Raw genomic sequence first — 18,337 nt, 5'->3', positions numbered from 1 at the left:
CTTGTGGTTTCTTCTTTGACCCATTGGTTTATTTGGGAGTGTGCTGTTTAATTCCACATATTTTTTATTTTCCCAAATTTTCTTCTGTTATTGATTTCTAACTCCCTTCCATGGTGGTTGGAGAACATGATTTATATTATTTCAATTCTTTAAGTTGATTGAGACTTACTTTATGGCCTAATATATGGTCTATCTTAGAGACGAGAATACACATATCCTTCTAGGTGCATTTGAGAAGAAGGTGTGTATTCTGCTGTTGTTGGATGGCGTAGTCTATAGATGTCTGTTAGGTGTAGTTAGTATGTAGTATTGTTCAAGATTTCTTTTTTCTTGTTGATCTTCTGTTTAGTTGTTCAATACATTTTTGAAACTGGTATATTAAAGTCTCTGTTATTGTTGAATTGTCTCTTTTTCCTTTCAATTTTCTCAGTTTTTGCTTCATGTATTTTGAGGCTCTGTTTTAAGTGCATATGTGTTTATGTCTTCCAGATTTATTGACCCTTTTATCATTATAGAATGTCATTGTTTGATCTCTAATAACAATTTTTGTTAGTCTATATTGTTGATGTTAACATAGCCACACCAGTTGTCTTTTGGGTGCTATTTTCATTGTGTATATTTTTCAATCCTTTTACTTTAAATATATTTGTGTCTTTGAATCTAAAGTGTGTATCTTGTAGACGGCATATAGTTGGATTATGTTTACGTTTTGTCCCTTCTTATCTCTGCCTTTTGGTTGAAGTGTTTAATCCACTTTACATTTACTATAATTACCCATAAGTTAGGATTTACACCTGCCATTTTGCTATTTGTTTTATATCTGTCTTATGTCTTCTTTGTTCCTATACGCCTCCATTTCTGCCTTCTTTTGTATTATATAAATATTTTTAGTGTACCATTTTAATTCTCTCATCATTACTTTTAGTATATTTTTTAAGTTATTTTCTTAGTGGTTTCTCTGAGAATTGCAATGAACATCTTAACTTAAAACAATCTAATTTGGATTCATACCAACTTAATTTTAGTAGTATTCAAAAACTTTGCTCCAATATAACTCCATTCCTTCCTCCTCCTTTGTGCATTACTGTCATACAAATTACATCTTTATACATTATATTCTCATCAACACAGTTTTATAATTATTGTTTTATGCAGTTATCTTATAAATCAAATAGGAGAAGAAAAGAGTTATATATATTTACTGTCTTTTATATTTACCTATGTAGTCACCTTTCATGGTGCTCTTCATTTCTTCATGTGAATTCAAGTTACCTTCTAGTGCCATTTTATTTAAGTCTGAGAGACCCCCTTTAGTAGTTCTTGTAGGACAGGTCCACTAGTAACAAATTCTCTCAGTTTTTTTTATCTGAGAGTGTCTTAATTTCTTCATTTTTGAATGATAGTTTTTTTAATTTTTATTTTTTATTGCAGTAACATTGGATTATAACATTAAATAGCTTTCAGATGTACATCATAGTATATTTCAGATTCTGTGTAGATTGCATCATGTTCACCACCCAAAAACTAATTATAGTCCATCACCTCACATGTGTACCTAATCCCCTCTTTTGCCTTTCCCCCTCCCCCCTTCCCCTATGGTAACCACCAATCCAATCTCTGTTGCTATGTCTTTGTCATTGTTTTTATCTCCTGCTTATGAGTGAGATCATATGATATTTGACTTTCTCCCTCTGACTTATTTCACTTAGAATAATACCCTCAAGGTCCATCCACGTTGTCACAAATGGCTGGATTTCATCCTTTCTTATGGCTGAGTAGTATTCCATTATGCATATATACCACATCTTCTTTATCCATTCATCCCTTGATGGGCACCTAGGTTGCTTCCAAGTCTTGGCTCTTGTGAATAATGCTGCAGTGAACATAAGGGTACATGTATCTTTATGTATTTGTGTTTTCAAGTTGTTTGGGTAAATACCCAGCAGTGAAATAGCTGGATCATATGGTAGATCTATTCTTAATTTTCTGAGGATACTCCATACTGCTTTCCAGAGTGGCTGTACCAGTTTTCACTGAATGATAGTTTTTCTAGATTTAGGATTGCTGGTTGACGTTCTTTCAGTACTTTGAATATGTCATCCCACTGCCTTCTGGCTTCCATCATATCTGCTGATAAGTCAGGTATTAATCTTATTCAGAATCGTTTGTACATACCGAGTTGTTTTTCTCTTGTTGCTTTCAAGATTCTTTGTTTTGGCTTTGGCGGTTTGACTATGATGTGTCTGTGTGTAGATCTCTTTGATTTTATTCTACTTAGAGTTCATTGAGCTTCTTGTATATATAGATTAAATTTTCATCAAATCTGGGAAGGTTTTGGCCAGTATTTCTTCAATATCTCTTCCACTTTGTCTCTCATCTCTATAATACTGCCATTATTTGTATGTTTCTACACTTGATGGTGTCCCACAGGTCTCTGATGCTCTGTCCAGTTTTCTTCATTTTTTTTTCTTTTTGTTCCTCTGGATAATCTTAATTGACCTATCTTTAAATTCCCTGATTCTTTCTTCTGCCAGTTCAGATCTGTTGTAGAGCCCCTCCAGTGAATTTTTCATTTTAGTTGTGGTACTTTCCAACCCCAGAATTTTTATTTGATGCTTTTTAAATAATTTCTATTTTATTGATATTCTATCTTTGGCAAGATATTGTTCTTATACTTTCCTTTATTTCTTTAGGCATGGTTTCCTTTAGTCCTTTGAACATATTTATAAACAGCTGATTTAAATTCTTTTCCCAATAAGTCCAGTGTTTGAGCTACCTCAGAGAAAGAGTCTGTCAGCTTTTTTTTTTCCTGTGTGTGGGTCCATACTTTTCTGTTTCATTTTATGTCTTATTTTTGTTGTTGTTGAAAACTGGATAATTTAAATAATGTTGCAACTCTGGAAATCAGATTACCTCCCTCACCCCAGGGTTTGTTGTTGTTGCTTTTTGTTGTTTTGTTTTTGTTGGTGTTTGTTTGTTTGCTTGTTTAGTGACTTTCTTGGACTAATTCTTTAATGTCTGTATTCTTTGTTGTGTGCAGTCACTGAAGTCTTTATTCACTTAGCTTAGTAGTCAGTTAATAACTGGAGAGTGATTTCCTTAAATGCCTTGAATCAATGTCTTCCACATTTTGTGAAGTGGCTCTGTGTATGTGTTGGGGCTCAGCTTCAGTGTTCCATCAGTTTACATTTCTGCCTTAGCCTTCACTTCCTGCTTGCATAGAGGCTCAAAGTCAGCCAAATGTGAGAGATTAGTCTTTTTAGGTCTTTCCTGGGAATGTGTACAGCCCTGCACATGTGTTTGGCTCCTATATCCCCAGGAATATTTCAGGGCTTTTCAAAGACCCCTGTGGATGCCTCATCCCCCATGTTTTTCTTTTAAGTGTTTTGGTCATTCTCTTGTTTGCCCCAGCTGATATGGCTGCTTCATGCAGCTGGGATGTTAAAGTATTATGCCTGATTTTTTTCACCAAATTCCTAGGGATAGGGCTTTTCTCAATGAGTGAGCTCTGAGTCAGGTCAAATAAGCCCTCTGAATAATGCTTTCCCAGGGAACCGCCAAACCGATCAAAAAGTGACAAATCTCTGGGGATGGTGCTTTTTCGCAGGCTCCAAAACTATTTTGTGCCTTCCAGTGACTGCCAGGATGCTGGTTTTCACTACTACTGTAGTTCCACAGCTGCTTGTTTTTAAGGTTATTGTGGAGGTAGGGAAAGAGAAGGGATGGGAATAGGCAACTTAAAACACAAAAAGCTCACTGTTCTTATTGAAATTCTGCTATTTTTCTTGAATAACACTCCTTGGATTGTTGCAAGCCTTTGATTAACCAGTGTTTGCCACTGTTCTCATTGCTTTCATGGAGAAGCACACTTTTGGAGGTCCTCACCATGCTTTTCCTAAAGTGCTTCTCTTGTCAATGTTTCCTTAAGGTCCAAGAAAGCAGGTTCTTATGATCAAGCGCTCAGGGGCCAGGCCCCAAAGAACGAGACCCATGGACTTAGTTGGATACCAGTTCTGCTGGACTCTGGCTTTCCTTACATTTTAGGCTTTAGACACCAGACTAAGTGGTTACAGAGCTGCCTCTGTTCTGCCCAGTTTGGGTCTGCCCCATCTGACCTGTGAGAGTACCTAGAACTCACTCTCATGCAGCCCTCTAAGAGAAGAGCAACTCACAAAGGGAACCAGAATCTAACCCAGTGTTCCCACCCATTCTCATGGCCTAGAGGTCAGGGGAGCCCTGTTGAGGAAATGTGTGCTGCAATGGTAGTAGTGGTGTCTCATGTCAGATTTTTCCTCTTGGATTAGGAATTCCTGCTGAAGATTTTCTGTGTGTTCCGGAACCTGATGAAGATGAGTGTCTTTCCTCGGGACTGGATGGTGATGAGACTTCTCACAAGCAAGTGAGTGTAGAAGGGCCCTGCACCAGCATCCACTGAACTGTTCTCAGACTAAGGAGAGTGTGCATATTTGTGAAAGAGAAAGCAAGACAGAGATCAAGGCAATGAGGGAAGAGCGGAGAGGGTAAACGTGAAAACTGTTTGGAGGCACAATCACTAGGACTTGACCATTTACCATAAGTTCAAGAAGAAGAAAGCTTCAAAGATAGTTCAAAAATGGAGTCTAAGTGCCTGGCAGATGGTGTCATGGTAAGAACAGAGAAGGAAATATTAAGGATGTGAAATATAATACCTAGAAAAGGGTTCCTCCTTGAGGAAGGCCTGCTCACTGGTCCATTGGCCTCTGTTGCTCTCTAGTTTCAGGCAGTATCCCAAACTCTCCTCTTAATTTGATTTGCATTGTCTGCCAGACACTGCTTGCTTCCCACAGCTAGTGCTAATTACCAACTTGAGTCCTGGCTGTGAGGCTCTGACCACTTGTGACTCCAGCCACAGAATTCGCTCTAAGGCTGACCCCAAATTTTCTGTCTCATTCATAGTTCTAACCTGTGCTGCTTCTTGGCAAACCAGACAAGTGATGCAGCTGGTAAGGTGTTGGCTCAACTGGTCTTCCTCCAGTCAGGAGAAGGCCATTGGCCTCCACTCTCTAACCTGCTGCCTCCTCCCATGGATCTGCCTTTTATGTTGGTATTATGCAGAATGTAGTATTATTTGTGTTAGCTATATTAGCAGGGTATCAGCATGGTCTTTCCACTTCATACCTTTTTTTTTTTTACTGAGGAAAATTAGTCCTGAGCTAACATCTGTACCATTCTTCCTCCACTTTATATGTGAGTTGCTGCCACAACATGGCTGACGTGTGGCGTTAGGTCCGCACCTAGGATCCGAACCTGCAAACCCAAGCCGCCAAAGTGGAGCATGCCAAACTTAACCACTAGACCACAGAGCCAGCCCCTCTTTGTACCTTTTATAGGGCTCTTTTTTCTTTCTTCAAAACTGCAAACCTTTTATACAGAACAGAAGAATGGTTATAAACAAGGTTGCACAGATAGCTCCTCAAATAGTGGATTTTCCGTTTGACTTCCTCTTGTTTCTGTCTGGTAGCTTTACTCAGAGTACTTCAGGCTCCCCAGCCCATCCTGCAGGAGCAGCCTCTTCTTTCAAGTCTCTTACCTTTCAAATTTGTTACCCCCTCTGCTGATGGGCTGATCTCTCTAATACACCGTTTTTGCCTTGCCCCTCTTCTGCACCAAAGCCTGGTGGTCATTGTTAGACATAACCTCCTTTGCCAGGCAGCCAAGGCCCTCTGTAATCAAGCCCTTACTTGCCTGTCACACCTCACTTCCTCTCTACCTCAACCTGTGCCCTTGGTTCCAGCAAGCGAGGCTCCCATTGCCCTTTACATATGCCCAGGCTAAAATTGAGAGTGATATTCTTGACCAAAGGCTAAAATCACATGACTTATAAATGAAAAGAGTAGTATATGACAAAGTAGGTACTTAATAACTATAAACCCTTATTACCAAGTAAAATAGTAAAATTATATTCTAAGTCCTCTGGTGTTCATAATATGTGTTCATTACCCAAAAGTCCTCAAAATGCTAGAATCACTCTTTGAACTGTAAGAAACTTTAAAGAAATATCAAACCCCACCCTCCTCCTTTTATAGGAAGGGAAATGGAGCCTAGAGAGAATTTGTACCAAGGCCAGGTCATGGCAGAGCATGGTCTAGAACCCACTGATGTTCTATTCTGTTCTGCTAACTATGGGGCATTTCTCCAGTACTGGTTTTTTGTAGGGTTTGTGCCATCTCTCTTTCCTTTATAGTCACATCTTACATAAGAGCAAGTTGTACTCAAGAAGTTCTCACACAAGCCATAGACAATTGATGCTAAGCTGTTGGATGCCATTGTTAGTCTTTTAACTCTGCCAACGCCTTGTTCCCTTACTGCAGTATTATAGTCACTACTGTCCAGTACCTTTCTTCTGCACTGCACAAGAATTTCACAGAGACAGACTTCGACTTTAAGGTAGGAGCTCCGGAAATCCATCACTATCTTTGTAATAACCCTAGAAAGCCAAAAACCAAGCTCGCTATTTTTGTTTTTGTTTTACTTAAAACAACCATTTTATTTCGCTTACAACTTTGCACATCAGGAATTTGAGAAGGACTCGGCCGGGTGTCAGCTAGGGGGCTGGGGGCTGGGAGCCAGGGCAAGCTCACTGGTTTTTGCTTTATTAATGTGTTCATAGTATCAAATAGCTTCTAAGCTTGATAGTGACTGGAATATGACCTAGGAGCTCCCCTGGTGTTGGGAGCCAGACATTCACGAGTATGCTTTCTAGTCCAGAATCAACACTATTGGCTTCAGAGGAGTCAAGAAAGGAAAAAAAAAAGTCTATTTCCGAAGATATATAAAAAGGAAAAAAAATCAAGATCTTAAAATTGTAAAATGAATTCTGTGCTACATGCATATATTTAGAATCTCTCCTTGCAAGATTAAGGACTCGGGCTGTCAGATGTTTCCTCTTTCTCTGTCTCTCTAGGTATGGAATTCTTATTTTAGCCTGGCAGTTCTGTTCATAAATCAGCCAAGCCTCCAGCTAGAAATCATCACTTCATCCAAGAGGAAGAAGATTCTAGATAAGTAAGACATATGTCTCTTATTCACCTCTCTACCACATGCCCAGATGGGGTTATGTTTCCATGAGAGGCTCCTTTAGAAGTTACAAGGTTCTCACTGGGTAGCTTCCCAAGGAGCCACATATGAGAGTTCACTTGAGAACCAAATGACTTGGTATTTGGGGAAGCATTAGAAACTGTGCTGAAGTACTAGCCTCAGTGGGTTTGTAGCCCTGTCTTCCTGAACCTTCTCCCACTAACAGCTGGTTCCTGTGTTACTATTTCCAGGTATGGGGACATGCGTGTGATGATGGCTTATGAACTGTTCAGCATGTGGCAAAATTTGGGTAGGTCTTTTCTCCCTATTTTTCCCTTCCACATGTTGCATAGCCAAATAAAAAATAATAAGACTAATAATTTTCCCCAGGTTTTATGATTGTTAATTCAAAGCCAAGAGATCTTTACATATCTTTAGTATAACACCTCAGATGGATAGTGGAACACATGTACACAAAGCCCTTGGCAGGAAGAGCTAGTTTGAGAAATAAGACCTCGTAATACATATGCACAATATCTTTTTTTTGTTGTTTGTTTGTTTTTGTTTTTTTGTGAGAAAGATTGACCCTGAGCTGACATCTGTGCCCATCTTCCTCTATTTTGTATATGGCATGCTGCCACAGCATGGTTTGGATAAGCGGTGCATAGGTCCACACCCAGGATCTGAGCCTACCAACCCCAGGCCACCAAAACAGAGCACGCAGACTTAACCACTATGCCATTGGGCTGGCCCCTGCAATCTCTTTTTTGAGAACTGAAGTCAAAAGGAGAAAAAAAGATGAGGGCTCCAGTAGTTTTTCCCAGTTTGAGAACTCATGCCTGTAAAATCCCCTGTACTCTTCATGTCCCAGTCCAGATGTTGCAGGCTCAAAAGCCTAGATCTTGGAGATACTCAGCACATGAGCAAGGGCAGCTATTCATTTTAATAAAGATTGAAACACTTCTTGGGTCTCTGGTATTCAGGTATGCAGATCAGGTTCCTGACATCAATTGCATGAAGATTGAGTATGAAAGGGGAATTACAGCCCCTAGGTAAGATTGATTTTAGCTTCCTTTCGACAGCTTCTCTTTACAGCTTCTCTAATAGCCATTGCTTTGGATCTGAAATTGTTAAAAGAGTTTTTGGTAGAATTCTTGGATTGCCCTGGTGACTAGGTGGGCCATCCTTTGGAACTGGGCTTCTGAGTGCCCTGTCAAGATGCTAGAGAAGCTGTTTTTACTCTTCCTAGTGAAGTCTGCTTTTAGCTGAGCTCATGGCTCTGAAGCCTTAGGAATGATGGTCATAAAATCTTACAGTCCTCCATTGACTATCCTAGTCACTAACCCTAGAGGCAGCAGGCATGGTACAAGCCATTCCTGCCAGCAAGCACTAGGGCCTTCCGGCCGATGAGTGGGGATGCATTTCCCCAAGCAGGCTTTCCAGCTTCAGTACTCTTACTCCCTATACCTAGCACAATTTGGGTATAGATTTTGACCTTAAAGCTGACTCTGAAATTCTCAGGAACACAAAGGACTAGCAACTGTACCAATTATCAAGATTGGAATATACAGAATTAGCCTTAGGGCTAACATTGTTTCCTTAAATAGGCTTTCAAAATGAAAGAAATCAAAAAAGATGCCAAATTTGTCTGATAAAACCATTCCTGCCTCATTGTTTTTGGTGGAAATGGCATTTTCTGTTCCTCAAGAACTGATTTACTTGGCTGTAGCAATCAGTATACAGGCCCAGTTTGTCTTCTTCTTAGTCTCTGAAGGACTGAAAGCAGAGCTCTGGAAAATGGTTCACTCTGTTTCACCATTGCAAGGAAGAGAAAATTTCTGCCCCAGGGTCCTCAGGACTGACCCTGGCTTCTGGGAACATGCCCCAGATGGCAATGCAGTCACAGGGAAGCCCACATCACCCACTTCCATGGAAAGGCCTTATTAAGAAAGTTGAGGGATGAGCTGAGCTGGTCTGAATAGATGTAATGCTACCATCAGAAATGGAATGTGAAGACGGGGCAGGGGGCAGGGAGGTGTTACGGAGAGAGTCTCTAAGCTGCTCTGTCAAAGGAGGGCTGTGCAGGAGGCTCCTGCTAACTCAGGAGAGGGCCTTTTGGGCATACATGAGTGTAGACAATGAAGAGGCCCATGGACTTCAGACTTCTAGTGGCTGGACCAGGGACTGAACATCCCCATCACTTAAATGCCTCTGAGCTAGTGGTAGAAACCCCAGGGATAGGGTTTGTGTTTAAGCATAAATAGATAGATTTTCCTTGATAAATAAACACTTTGAACAGACTATCTGAAACTGTCACAGGTTACTCAGAAATCCTATTCTGTCTAGAGTAGTGAACTCTGTTCCTTGACCTCAGAATGATTTTCAGCTAATTTGTGGAATCTCACAGTAAATTCTTTGGAAAGGCAGTTTGTGATTGTTGAACATTTGTTTTAACTGGGCTGGGCCAATTTTATCCATGAACTCTAAAAAGCCAAGAGAGGGAATATCTCAGAAAACTGTAGGGGAGAGCTTCCTTTGTTCTCATATGCTTCCAGTAGGGATCAAAACACGTGCCGTGGCCCCATTTTGGAAGCTTCCATGGAAGGAGAAAAGCAAGCATAAATTAATATCTGTTGGTTTTGTTGTTCAGGTGAACATAAGATCCACTTTATTCCGGGAATGATTGGTCCTTTTCTGGGCGTGACATTGGTCCCACAGCCAGAAGTGCGAAATATCATGATTCCCATCTTTCATGACATGATGGACTGGGAGCAGAGGAAAAATGGCAACTTCAAACAGGTAAGATGACACCTGGCAGTGTTCAGGGTGCTCTCCTCTGGAATGGACCCCTTGTGTCCAGGCAGGTGACGCAGATGGCCAGGCTATGGTTCCAGTGGGAATGGGCTGTGACTTGGCCATCTTGAATCCTGTTCAAGGGTTTTCTCTTACTTGCTGGCCAGAATTGATTTGTGGATTTTTTTCACAAAGTTAGAGCCAGAAAAGAATCAGAGGAAAGGAATGAACATCATGTGAAAGGAACTTTCTGATCAAGGAGAGAATAGCTAAGACTGTAACCTCCCAGCTTCACTCAGGAGAAGGCCCTGGGAGTGTGCTGTCCTTCCTCTCTGGAGGATCCCCAAGGCATGGTCCAAGCATTTCTAGGGCTGGAGCCCAGACCAGATGACTTCATGGCTCAGGGCAGCCCAGAATTCCACAGATTCCTGCACAGAGGGGTGGGTCCAGGAGGTATAAGCCCTTGACTTCTGACTGAGTAGCTTCAGGCTATCCCTCTGTGAGATTCTTCTGCCATTCCTATGGTATAAGAGATGGTCCCTGCCTTTATATCTATAGCTCCAGGATATAGGACTACCAGGGTTCAGTGATAGGGAAGCCGGTTTTAGCTAATAAAAGAAAGAACTTGCCAGCAATAAGAACTTTCTGTTCACTGTAAGCTGGCCTGCTTTGGGAGATGGGGAGTTTCTTTTTGCTGGTGGTTCTCAAGTAGAAGCTCCCAGGAGGCCTCTAGGGGAAATTTCCATATTGGTTTGGGGACTGTACCAGTTCCCCACTAAGCTCCCTCCCAAACTTGTGATTCTGGGATAAACCAGTGGTCTTAGAGTGAGTGACTGTAACAGTGAGGAGCAGACTAGGCAAACAGTAATTTGAAAATTTTTTTTAGTTTTAAACTTACAAAGAATTAAATTCACTTTTTGATTTACAGTACTATGAATTTTGGCAAATAAAGAAAGTCATATAACTACCGCTGCAGTCAAGACTTTTTAAATTCCTGTGCTTTCATCTTGCTGCCCTTTTGTACTCAGACGCTTCCCCTACCTTTAACCTATGGCAACCACTGATCTATTCTCCATCACTATAGGTGTACCTTTTCCAGAAGGTCATGTAATTGAAATCATGTAGAGTGTAGCCTTTTGAAACTAGCTTCTTTCACTTAGCATAATGCCTTTGCAAGATTCATCCATGATGCGTGTATCTGTTTTTCTATTGCTGAGTACTATTCTGTTGCGATTTCTTCATTCACCATTTGAAAGACATTTGAGTTTTCACTTTTTTGATGATTATGAATAAATCTGATAAAAAACATTTCTTTACAGGTTTTCGTATGAATATAAACTTTCATTTTTTCTTGGGTAAATACCTAGGAATAGGATTGTTGAGTATTGTGGTAAATATTTATGTTTAACTTTACAAGAAGCTATCATACTCTTTTCCAAAGTGGCTATACCATTTTGAAGTCCCAGCTGCCATGGTATATGAGAGTTCTGGTTGATCTGTATACTCACCAGCATTTGATATCTCTGTTTATTTTAGCCATTCTGATAGGTGTATAGTTGTATACCATTGTGGTTTTAATTTCCATTTCCCTAATGACTAATATTGTTGAGCATCTTTTAATGTGCTTATTTACCATCTTTTTATCTTCTTTGGTGAAATGATTCTTCAAAACTTGCGTTTGGGGGGGGGGGGGTTTAGTGTTTGTCTCTTGACTATTTCCTTTACTATTTCTTTGATTTTTTTTATTGAGGTCACTTTAGTTTATAACATGTTATAAATTTCAGGTGTACATACATGTATTTTGACTTTTGTATAGACTACATCGTGTTCACCACCAAAAGTCTAGTTTCCATCTGTCACCATACAAATGTCCCCCTTTACCCCTTTTGCCTTCCCCCCACCTCCTCTCCCCTCTGGTAATCACTAGTCTTTTTTCTGTATCTATGTGTTTGTTTGTTTTGTTATTTTTTTTCTATCTCCCACATATGCATGAAATCATACAGTATTTGTCTTTCTCCATCAGACTTATTTTGCTTAGCATAATACCCTCAAGGTCCATCCATATTGTCACAAATGGCAAGATTTCATCTTTTTATGGCTGAGTAGTATTCCATTGTATGTATACATACCACATATTCTCTATCCACTCATCTGTCAATGGACACTTAGGATTTTTCCATGTCTTGGCTATTGTAAATAATGCTACAGTGAACATAGGGTGCATATATCTTTTCAAATTAATGTCTTCACATTCTTTGGATAAATATCCAGAAGTGGAATAGCTGGATCATATGGTAGTTCTATGAAACTTGTGTTTATTTTTAATTGAGTTGTTTGTTTTCTTATTGTTGAGTTTTGAGAGTTCTTTATATATTCTGGCTGTAGGTCCTTTGTTGAATATATGATTTACAAATATTTTCTCCCAGTTTTTAGCTTGTCTTTTCGTTTACTAAACAGTCTCTTTCATAGAACAAAAGTTTTTAATTTTTATGCAGTCTAATTTATCAATGTTTTTCTTATATGAATCATGCTTTGGGGATCGTGTCTGAGAACTCTTTGCCTAACCCAGGACCACAAAACTTTTTCCCTTATGTTTCTTCTGGAAGTTTTATAATTTTACATTTAGATCTATATCTATTCTGAGGTAATGTTTGTATAAGGTATGAAGTATGGGTCAAGGCTCTTTTTTTTTTTTTTTTAAGGAAGATTAGCCCTGAGCTAACTACTGCCAGTCCTCCTCTTTTTGCTGAGGAAGCCTGGCCCTGAGCTAACATCGTGCCCATCTTCCTCTACTTTATCTGTGGGACGCCTACCACAGCATGGCATGCCAAGCAGTGTCATGTCCGCACCCGGGATCTGAACCGGTGAACCCTGGGCCACTGGGAAGCGGAACGTGCGAACTTAACCGCTGCGCCACCGGCCCAGCCCCCAAGGCTCTTTTTTTTGCATATAGATATCCAGCACTTTTTGTTGAAAAGACTATTCTTTATCAAAAACACCATTTGGATCTCTTTGTGGACTCATTAGTCTTTCCATTGATCTACATGTCTAATCTTTCACCAATACCACACTGTCTTGATGATGGTAGCTTTATAGTTAGTCTTAGAATTAGGTGATGTGGATCCTCTAACTTTGCTCTTTTTTTTTTCAATATTGTATTAGCTGTTCCAATTCTTTTTCCTGTAAATCTCAGAATCAACCTGTCAATATCTACAAAAATTCCTGCTGGGATTTTGACTGAGATTGCATTGAATCTACAGAGCATATTGGGAAGAATTGATACCTTAATGATACTTCTAGTCCATGCATTTATTTAGATATTCTTTGATTTCTTTTATTAATGTTTTGTAGTTTCAGCATACAGATCGTGCACATATGTTGTTAGATTTATAGGTATTTCCTTTTGGGTGCTATCATAAGTTATTCTGACTTTTAAATTTTATTTTCCAGTTGTTTGTTGCTAGTATAGAAACAGAATTGTTTTTATATATTGTTAACCTTGTATCCTACACCCTTGCTAAACTCACTTATTTTCAAAGCTTTTTTGTAGATTCCTTGGGATTTTCTATTTAGATGATCCGGTTACCTGTGAATAGAGACAGTTTTATTTCTTCCTTTCTAATCTGTATGCCTCTTCTTTCTTTTTCTTGCCTCATTGCACTGACTAGGACCTCTGATGTGATGTTAAATAAGAGTGATAAGAGTGGACATCCTTGCCTTGTTCTTAATCTAAGGGGAAAGCATTCAGTGCTTCACAATTCAATATGATGCTAGCTCTTGTTTTTTTTTTTTTATAGATGCTCTTTATCATGGGTAATTAGTATTTAAGACAAGAACACATTTTTGGAGTGTGCAGCTCTAATGCCTTCAGAGCTTCAGGAAATAATAACTTCAAACAGAAAAGAACTGTTGCTTTTCTATGTTCTCACAGCCTGTGCCTTCTAACTGCAAAATGCACAACTGCCTGATGAGAGAACCCAGTTACTAAGAAGTAGATGACATTGCAGAACCGCACCATGTGTCATCTGAGTCTACTAAGAGAGGGGCTGGGCTTCATCACACCATCACTAACACTGAATAAAGAAGGTTAGCTTTATGGAAGACTAGGTTGGAGTTCGTTTGTCTCACACTTCAAGACTCAGCTGATGAGCTGTGTTCTTTCCTCCAATAAGACTGTCATGAGTAATTGATATCCAGCAAGCCATGTAAACCTTGCTGTCCTTGGTTTGAAAAATCTTGCTGCTGCTTCCTTTTGCCATCAAATACTTTAGAAGAGTGGTCTTCTCTTCTAACCCCCACATTTCCACTTCCCACCCTCCTGAAATATCCTATTTCAATCTAGAGTATATTGCGCACCCGCTTTTGTGGAAACTATTCTCTTGAAGGTCACCTATAATCTTCTAATCACTGAAATCCAATGACTTTTTGGTCTTGATTCCAAGTGTGCTTTCCACAGCTTTGGCTCTGTTAACCACTCCCCTACTTCTTACTACCTACTAAAAATACTTCTTCTAATTATAAAAAAATGTACTTATTTAATATAGAAAGATTAAAAATGAAAATAAGCTATAATGAAAAAATTTAACTCATAATTCTACTGTTACTAGTAACTTGTGGAGGAGGAGGGCAGGGTATATCTTTTTTAGACTTTTTTTTTTCCAATACATAGTTTTTAAAGTTAAAAAATGGAATCATTGTATATATTGATTTTTCAGAATCATTGTGTATATTGGTTTTTAATCTCCCTTTTTTAGTGGCACCATGTCATACCTATCTCTTTTTGTTAGTTAATGCTTCTCTGCACTACACTGTCAGTTTAGAGGCTACATGGTATTCCATTGCATGGCTGGACCACAATATATTTAGTCAGGCTCCTAGTTTTAGAAACTTAGGTTCATTCAGAATTTTGTTAACATTGCAAAAAACATATACATTCCTAATTTTTTCCTTAGGTAAATTTCTCACCTGTAATTTCTGGGTCAAAGACCAAAAACATGTCTTAAATTTTTATGACACTATTTCTCGAAACTCTGTTGTCTGTGGACTTCTCAGTCCTCAGGCCACCCTTTCTGTGTGTGCCCCTTCCAAGCACTGACCACCCTGAGCTGTGTCAGCTGTTGTCCTTGCCTCCTATACCAGATGGTGAACTATTGGGAACAAAGATTATTTCTTGTACTTTTATTTCTTAGAACCCAACATGATGCCTGAGACATGGTGGGTTCCTAGAGATGAAAATAAAAACTACCATTCATTGAGCACTTCCCAAGACCTAGGGCACGGTGACGCTGAAGAGGAATGTTAACCACCATTACCATTTCACAAACGAAGAAACTTGTTATAAACAGACCCTTTTCCCCTTGGGAGGCTTGTGGCCAGCTGATTGGCATGGTGAGACAAGACAAGCTTTGGATTGGGAATGAGACACCTTGGCTTCTAAGCCCAACTCTGCATGACTTTACTTGACTCTAGGCAAGTCCCTGCTGATGCCTCTTCTCTATGCAGAGAGAGCTGGATGACATCGATCCCTAAGGACCCCTAGTGTCAGACTTCCTATTTCCTCTGAAATGTATATTCAAGCAGCTGATTCATCAGGCCAAACATAAATATACAACAGTCCCCATCCTGGCCATGTAGCAGACCACTATAAAAAGAGCCATATTTATTCATCCATTCTCATTTTATGCTGATGGGATTTCAGAAACCATAATTGCCTTCAATGAATTTCCTAATTCAATTATTCTTTTATTACTTCATCGCCTTAGGACTCTTTGGCCTTATGTGGAATAAGAAAATGCTTCTGTTTTAGTTCATTATTAAATGCAGTCATGACATTTTTTGTTTATATGAAATCCATATAAATGATACTACAATACCACATTTCTAAGGCAAAGGAATGATTTAAAAAACTTTATCTCATATCACTTGCAACTAATTTCTCACCTCAAGTAAATCCAGTGAGGCCTATTAGAAAATGGCTGAGCATTGCTGAATGCCTTCCTGAGCAGTATAAGAACAAATGCAATATTGGTGCCTCACAGTTTAGTAATCCAATAACAAATGCAGGGGGCCCCAGTGATGAGGCAGTGGCAGGGACAGCAGCCCCAAGGGCTTTAGGTCCTGTGGGGACAAACAGTGTAGCCTTTTATCCTGAAGGAGAATCTCAGAAGGAAACACTCACATCTTACACAACCCAGCCTAATGCCAGCTGTTAGTGTGAGGACCAGTCCCCCAGCAAGCTTGCTTTGCGACTGGCTGACAAGAGGGTAAAGTTCTAACCAAATGTATTTTATACATACAAATTTTTTTGAATGAACATTTTTAAGAAAGAAAAATACTTAACGAAAGTCTCTTTTGAATCCAAAATACTTTTCTCTCCAGGGAATCCTTGCTTTTTGCCCTTAGACTAAGAAAACAGTATCTGAGACTTTTAAGTCCCAACTCATACTTCAACGACTACAATGGGAGGCCTTTCTGACTGGGGGAGGCAGGGTGGTTTCTTGGTGCTGTAGATGAGATCCTGCCTTCCCTGGGATTTGTTTGGTACAAGGACAAAATCAGGAAGCAGTTCCCCACCATCCTCACCTATCACAGGGGCTGGATATCCCATCCTTCCTCTGAGGTCAGCTCGGGTTTACAAAGTCTCTGCTTCCCTCTAGGTGGAGGCCGAGCTGATTGACAAGCTGGACAGCATGGTGTCAGAAGGGAAAGGCGACGAGAGCTACAGGGAGCTCTTCGGCCTACTGTAAGCTGCTTCAGCCCCAGGCACCCCATGTTGGGGGAGGGGGCGAAGTGGGCTAACGAAGGGTAGGGGTGCAGCCCATGCTGGGTAGGCTTCAGAGGGTGGGTAACAAGAGAGACCCAGGTGGTTTCTGGTAGTAGCAGTGTTCACCTTCTGTCAGTAAGAAAGTGGCCTCATGACACAAGCTCTCTCAGGGATTGCCATAGTTGACTGAACAGGTCGAGACAAGTGATAACTCCGAGCTCCTAGATTTCCTGATAGGAAAAGGGTCATCGTATGTCTTCATAGCATGCACTGTTTCCATTTGGGCAACAGCTCATGGGTACTAAGTGAAGGCTCAGTGCTGGCATTTCTGAGGGAAAAAAAGTTAAATCTCTGCTTTGTAAGATCATGCAATCAGCTTGAAAAACACTACCGTGCATCTTGTGACTTGACAAGTCATACTCCCTCTCCAGGCCAGTTTCCCTGTTTGTGAGACAGGGTGATTGAATGAATGGCATCAAAGGTTCTCCCAGGTCCACCATTCGTGGAGTCTGTCTTGAGTTGATGGAAGCCAAGAGACCTTATAGGGCTAAGTCCAAAGGAAGGACTCAGAGGAACCATGGTTTTCCCAGATAGATAGCGATGTTGGGTATTTAATCTTCCTAAAAAACAAAATCTTGAGACTGTTACAGCTCTAGAGTCCCCTCCCATCTCACTCATTATTTCCAGCTTTGAGATTTTGTTTTAGTGCCATTTTGAAGACAAACGTGTGATGTATTTTTCCAATAATAATACTGTACATTTGCTTAGAACTTTACAGTGTACAAAATGTGTTCACATTTCTTATTTAATCCTCACAATACACCCCTGAGGTGGGCAAGGCAGATGTTATCCCAATGAATAGAGGTGATGAAACTCAGCTCAGAGAAGTGTTAGCATGCCTTAGATTGCATGACCAGTAAGAAGAAGTTCTTGGCAGAGCACTCAGATCTTCTGATTTCAAGAGAGGGGAATTTCTCTCTGCTATAACATGCCCACTTTGTTCCCTGATAAGTCATGCAATAAATATGAATTTATTTGAAACTTAAATAATTATAATTTGTGAAAATTAATCCATACTTTAGCATTTCTCTTTTAGTTGAATTGTTTCTAACTGGGAAATAAGGCAGAGAAATCTCTTCCTAAGCTACTAATAGATGACTTTACTACAAAGGAAAAAGCACAGAAATAACTTGCAGTTACTGATTACCTGACCAAATAGTCTTTCATGAACTTCTAAAATCATGTCTGAGAACTGAAAGCCACTGATATCCATGGAACAGCACTTCCAAATTTGTGTTTTGGAGAAGATATTTGTATGTATGCTAGAAAAAAAATAACAAGTGGATCATGGGCTAATCAGTTTAGAAAATACTCAAACAAAATTGAATAGGCCTCTGTATTGTAGGCTTTCTCAAAGCCTTTAATGTGCACAAAGATGTGAAAAATCTCCAAAAGGTGGGTGTAGTGACCAGTATTTCCCATGCTTATTTGCTCACAGAACACTTCTCCCTGTCCTCCAGGACAGCAGAGCTCTGTAGAACACAGTTTGAGAAATGTTGACGCTGTGGCTTTATCCACGTAGCTTAGGGGCCAGAGCCAATGGTCCTGCCTTCTCTCTCTACTAATATGGATCACATGGCAAACTCTCACTTTCCCAGAAGGCTCGGCTCAGGGTGGATGCTCTGTGCAGGGAAGGGAGTCATTGTCATAGCAGCATTAACAGCA

The 18,337-nt window shown here is 40.0% G+C and overlaps 1 protein-coding gene across 1 annotated transcript in view; it reads left to right on the top strand.

The window, feature by feature from the left end:
* DOCK3 (dedicator of cytokinesis 3) overlaps positions 1-18,337 on the top strand; it is a 441,430-nt gene that overhangs the window by 381,762 nt on the left and 41,331 nt on the right. Inside the window, exons 28-33 of the mRNA XM_046674809.1 lie at positions 4,305-4,399; positions 6,351-6,426; positions 6,944-7,044; positions 7,308-7,366; positions 9,707-9,855; positions 16,506-16,591. Coding sequence (XP_046530765.1) covers positions 4,305-4,399; positions 6,351-6,426; positions 6,944-7,044; positions 7,308-7,366; positions 9,707-9,855; positions 16,506-16,591 — 566 coding nt within the window. The remainder of the gene's footprint in view (positions 1-4,304; positions 4,400-6,350; positions 6,427-6,943; positions 7,045-7,307; positions 7,367-9,706; positions 9,856-16,505; positions 16,592-18,337) is intronic.

Source organism: Equus quagga, chromosome 1 (assembly GCF_021613505.1).
Source record: "Equus quagga isolate Etosha38 chromosome 1, UCLA_HA_Equagga_1.0, whole genome shotgun sequence".
NCBI lineage: Eukaryota > Metazoa > Chordata > Mammalia > Perissodactyla > Equidae > Equus > Equus quagga.
This window is presented reverse-complemented; position numbering and strand designations above follow the sequence as displayed.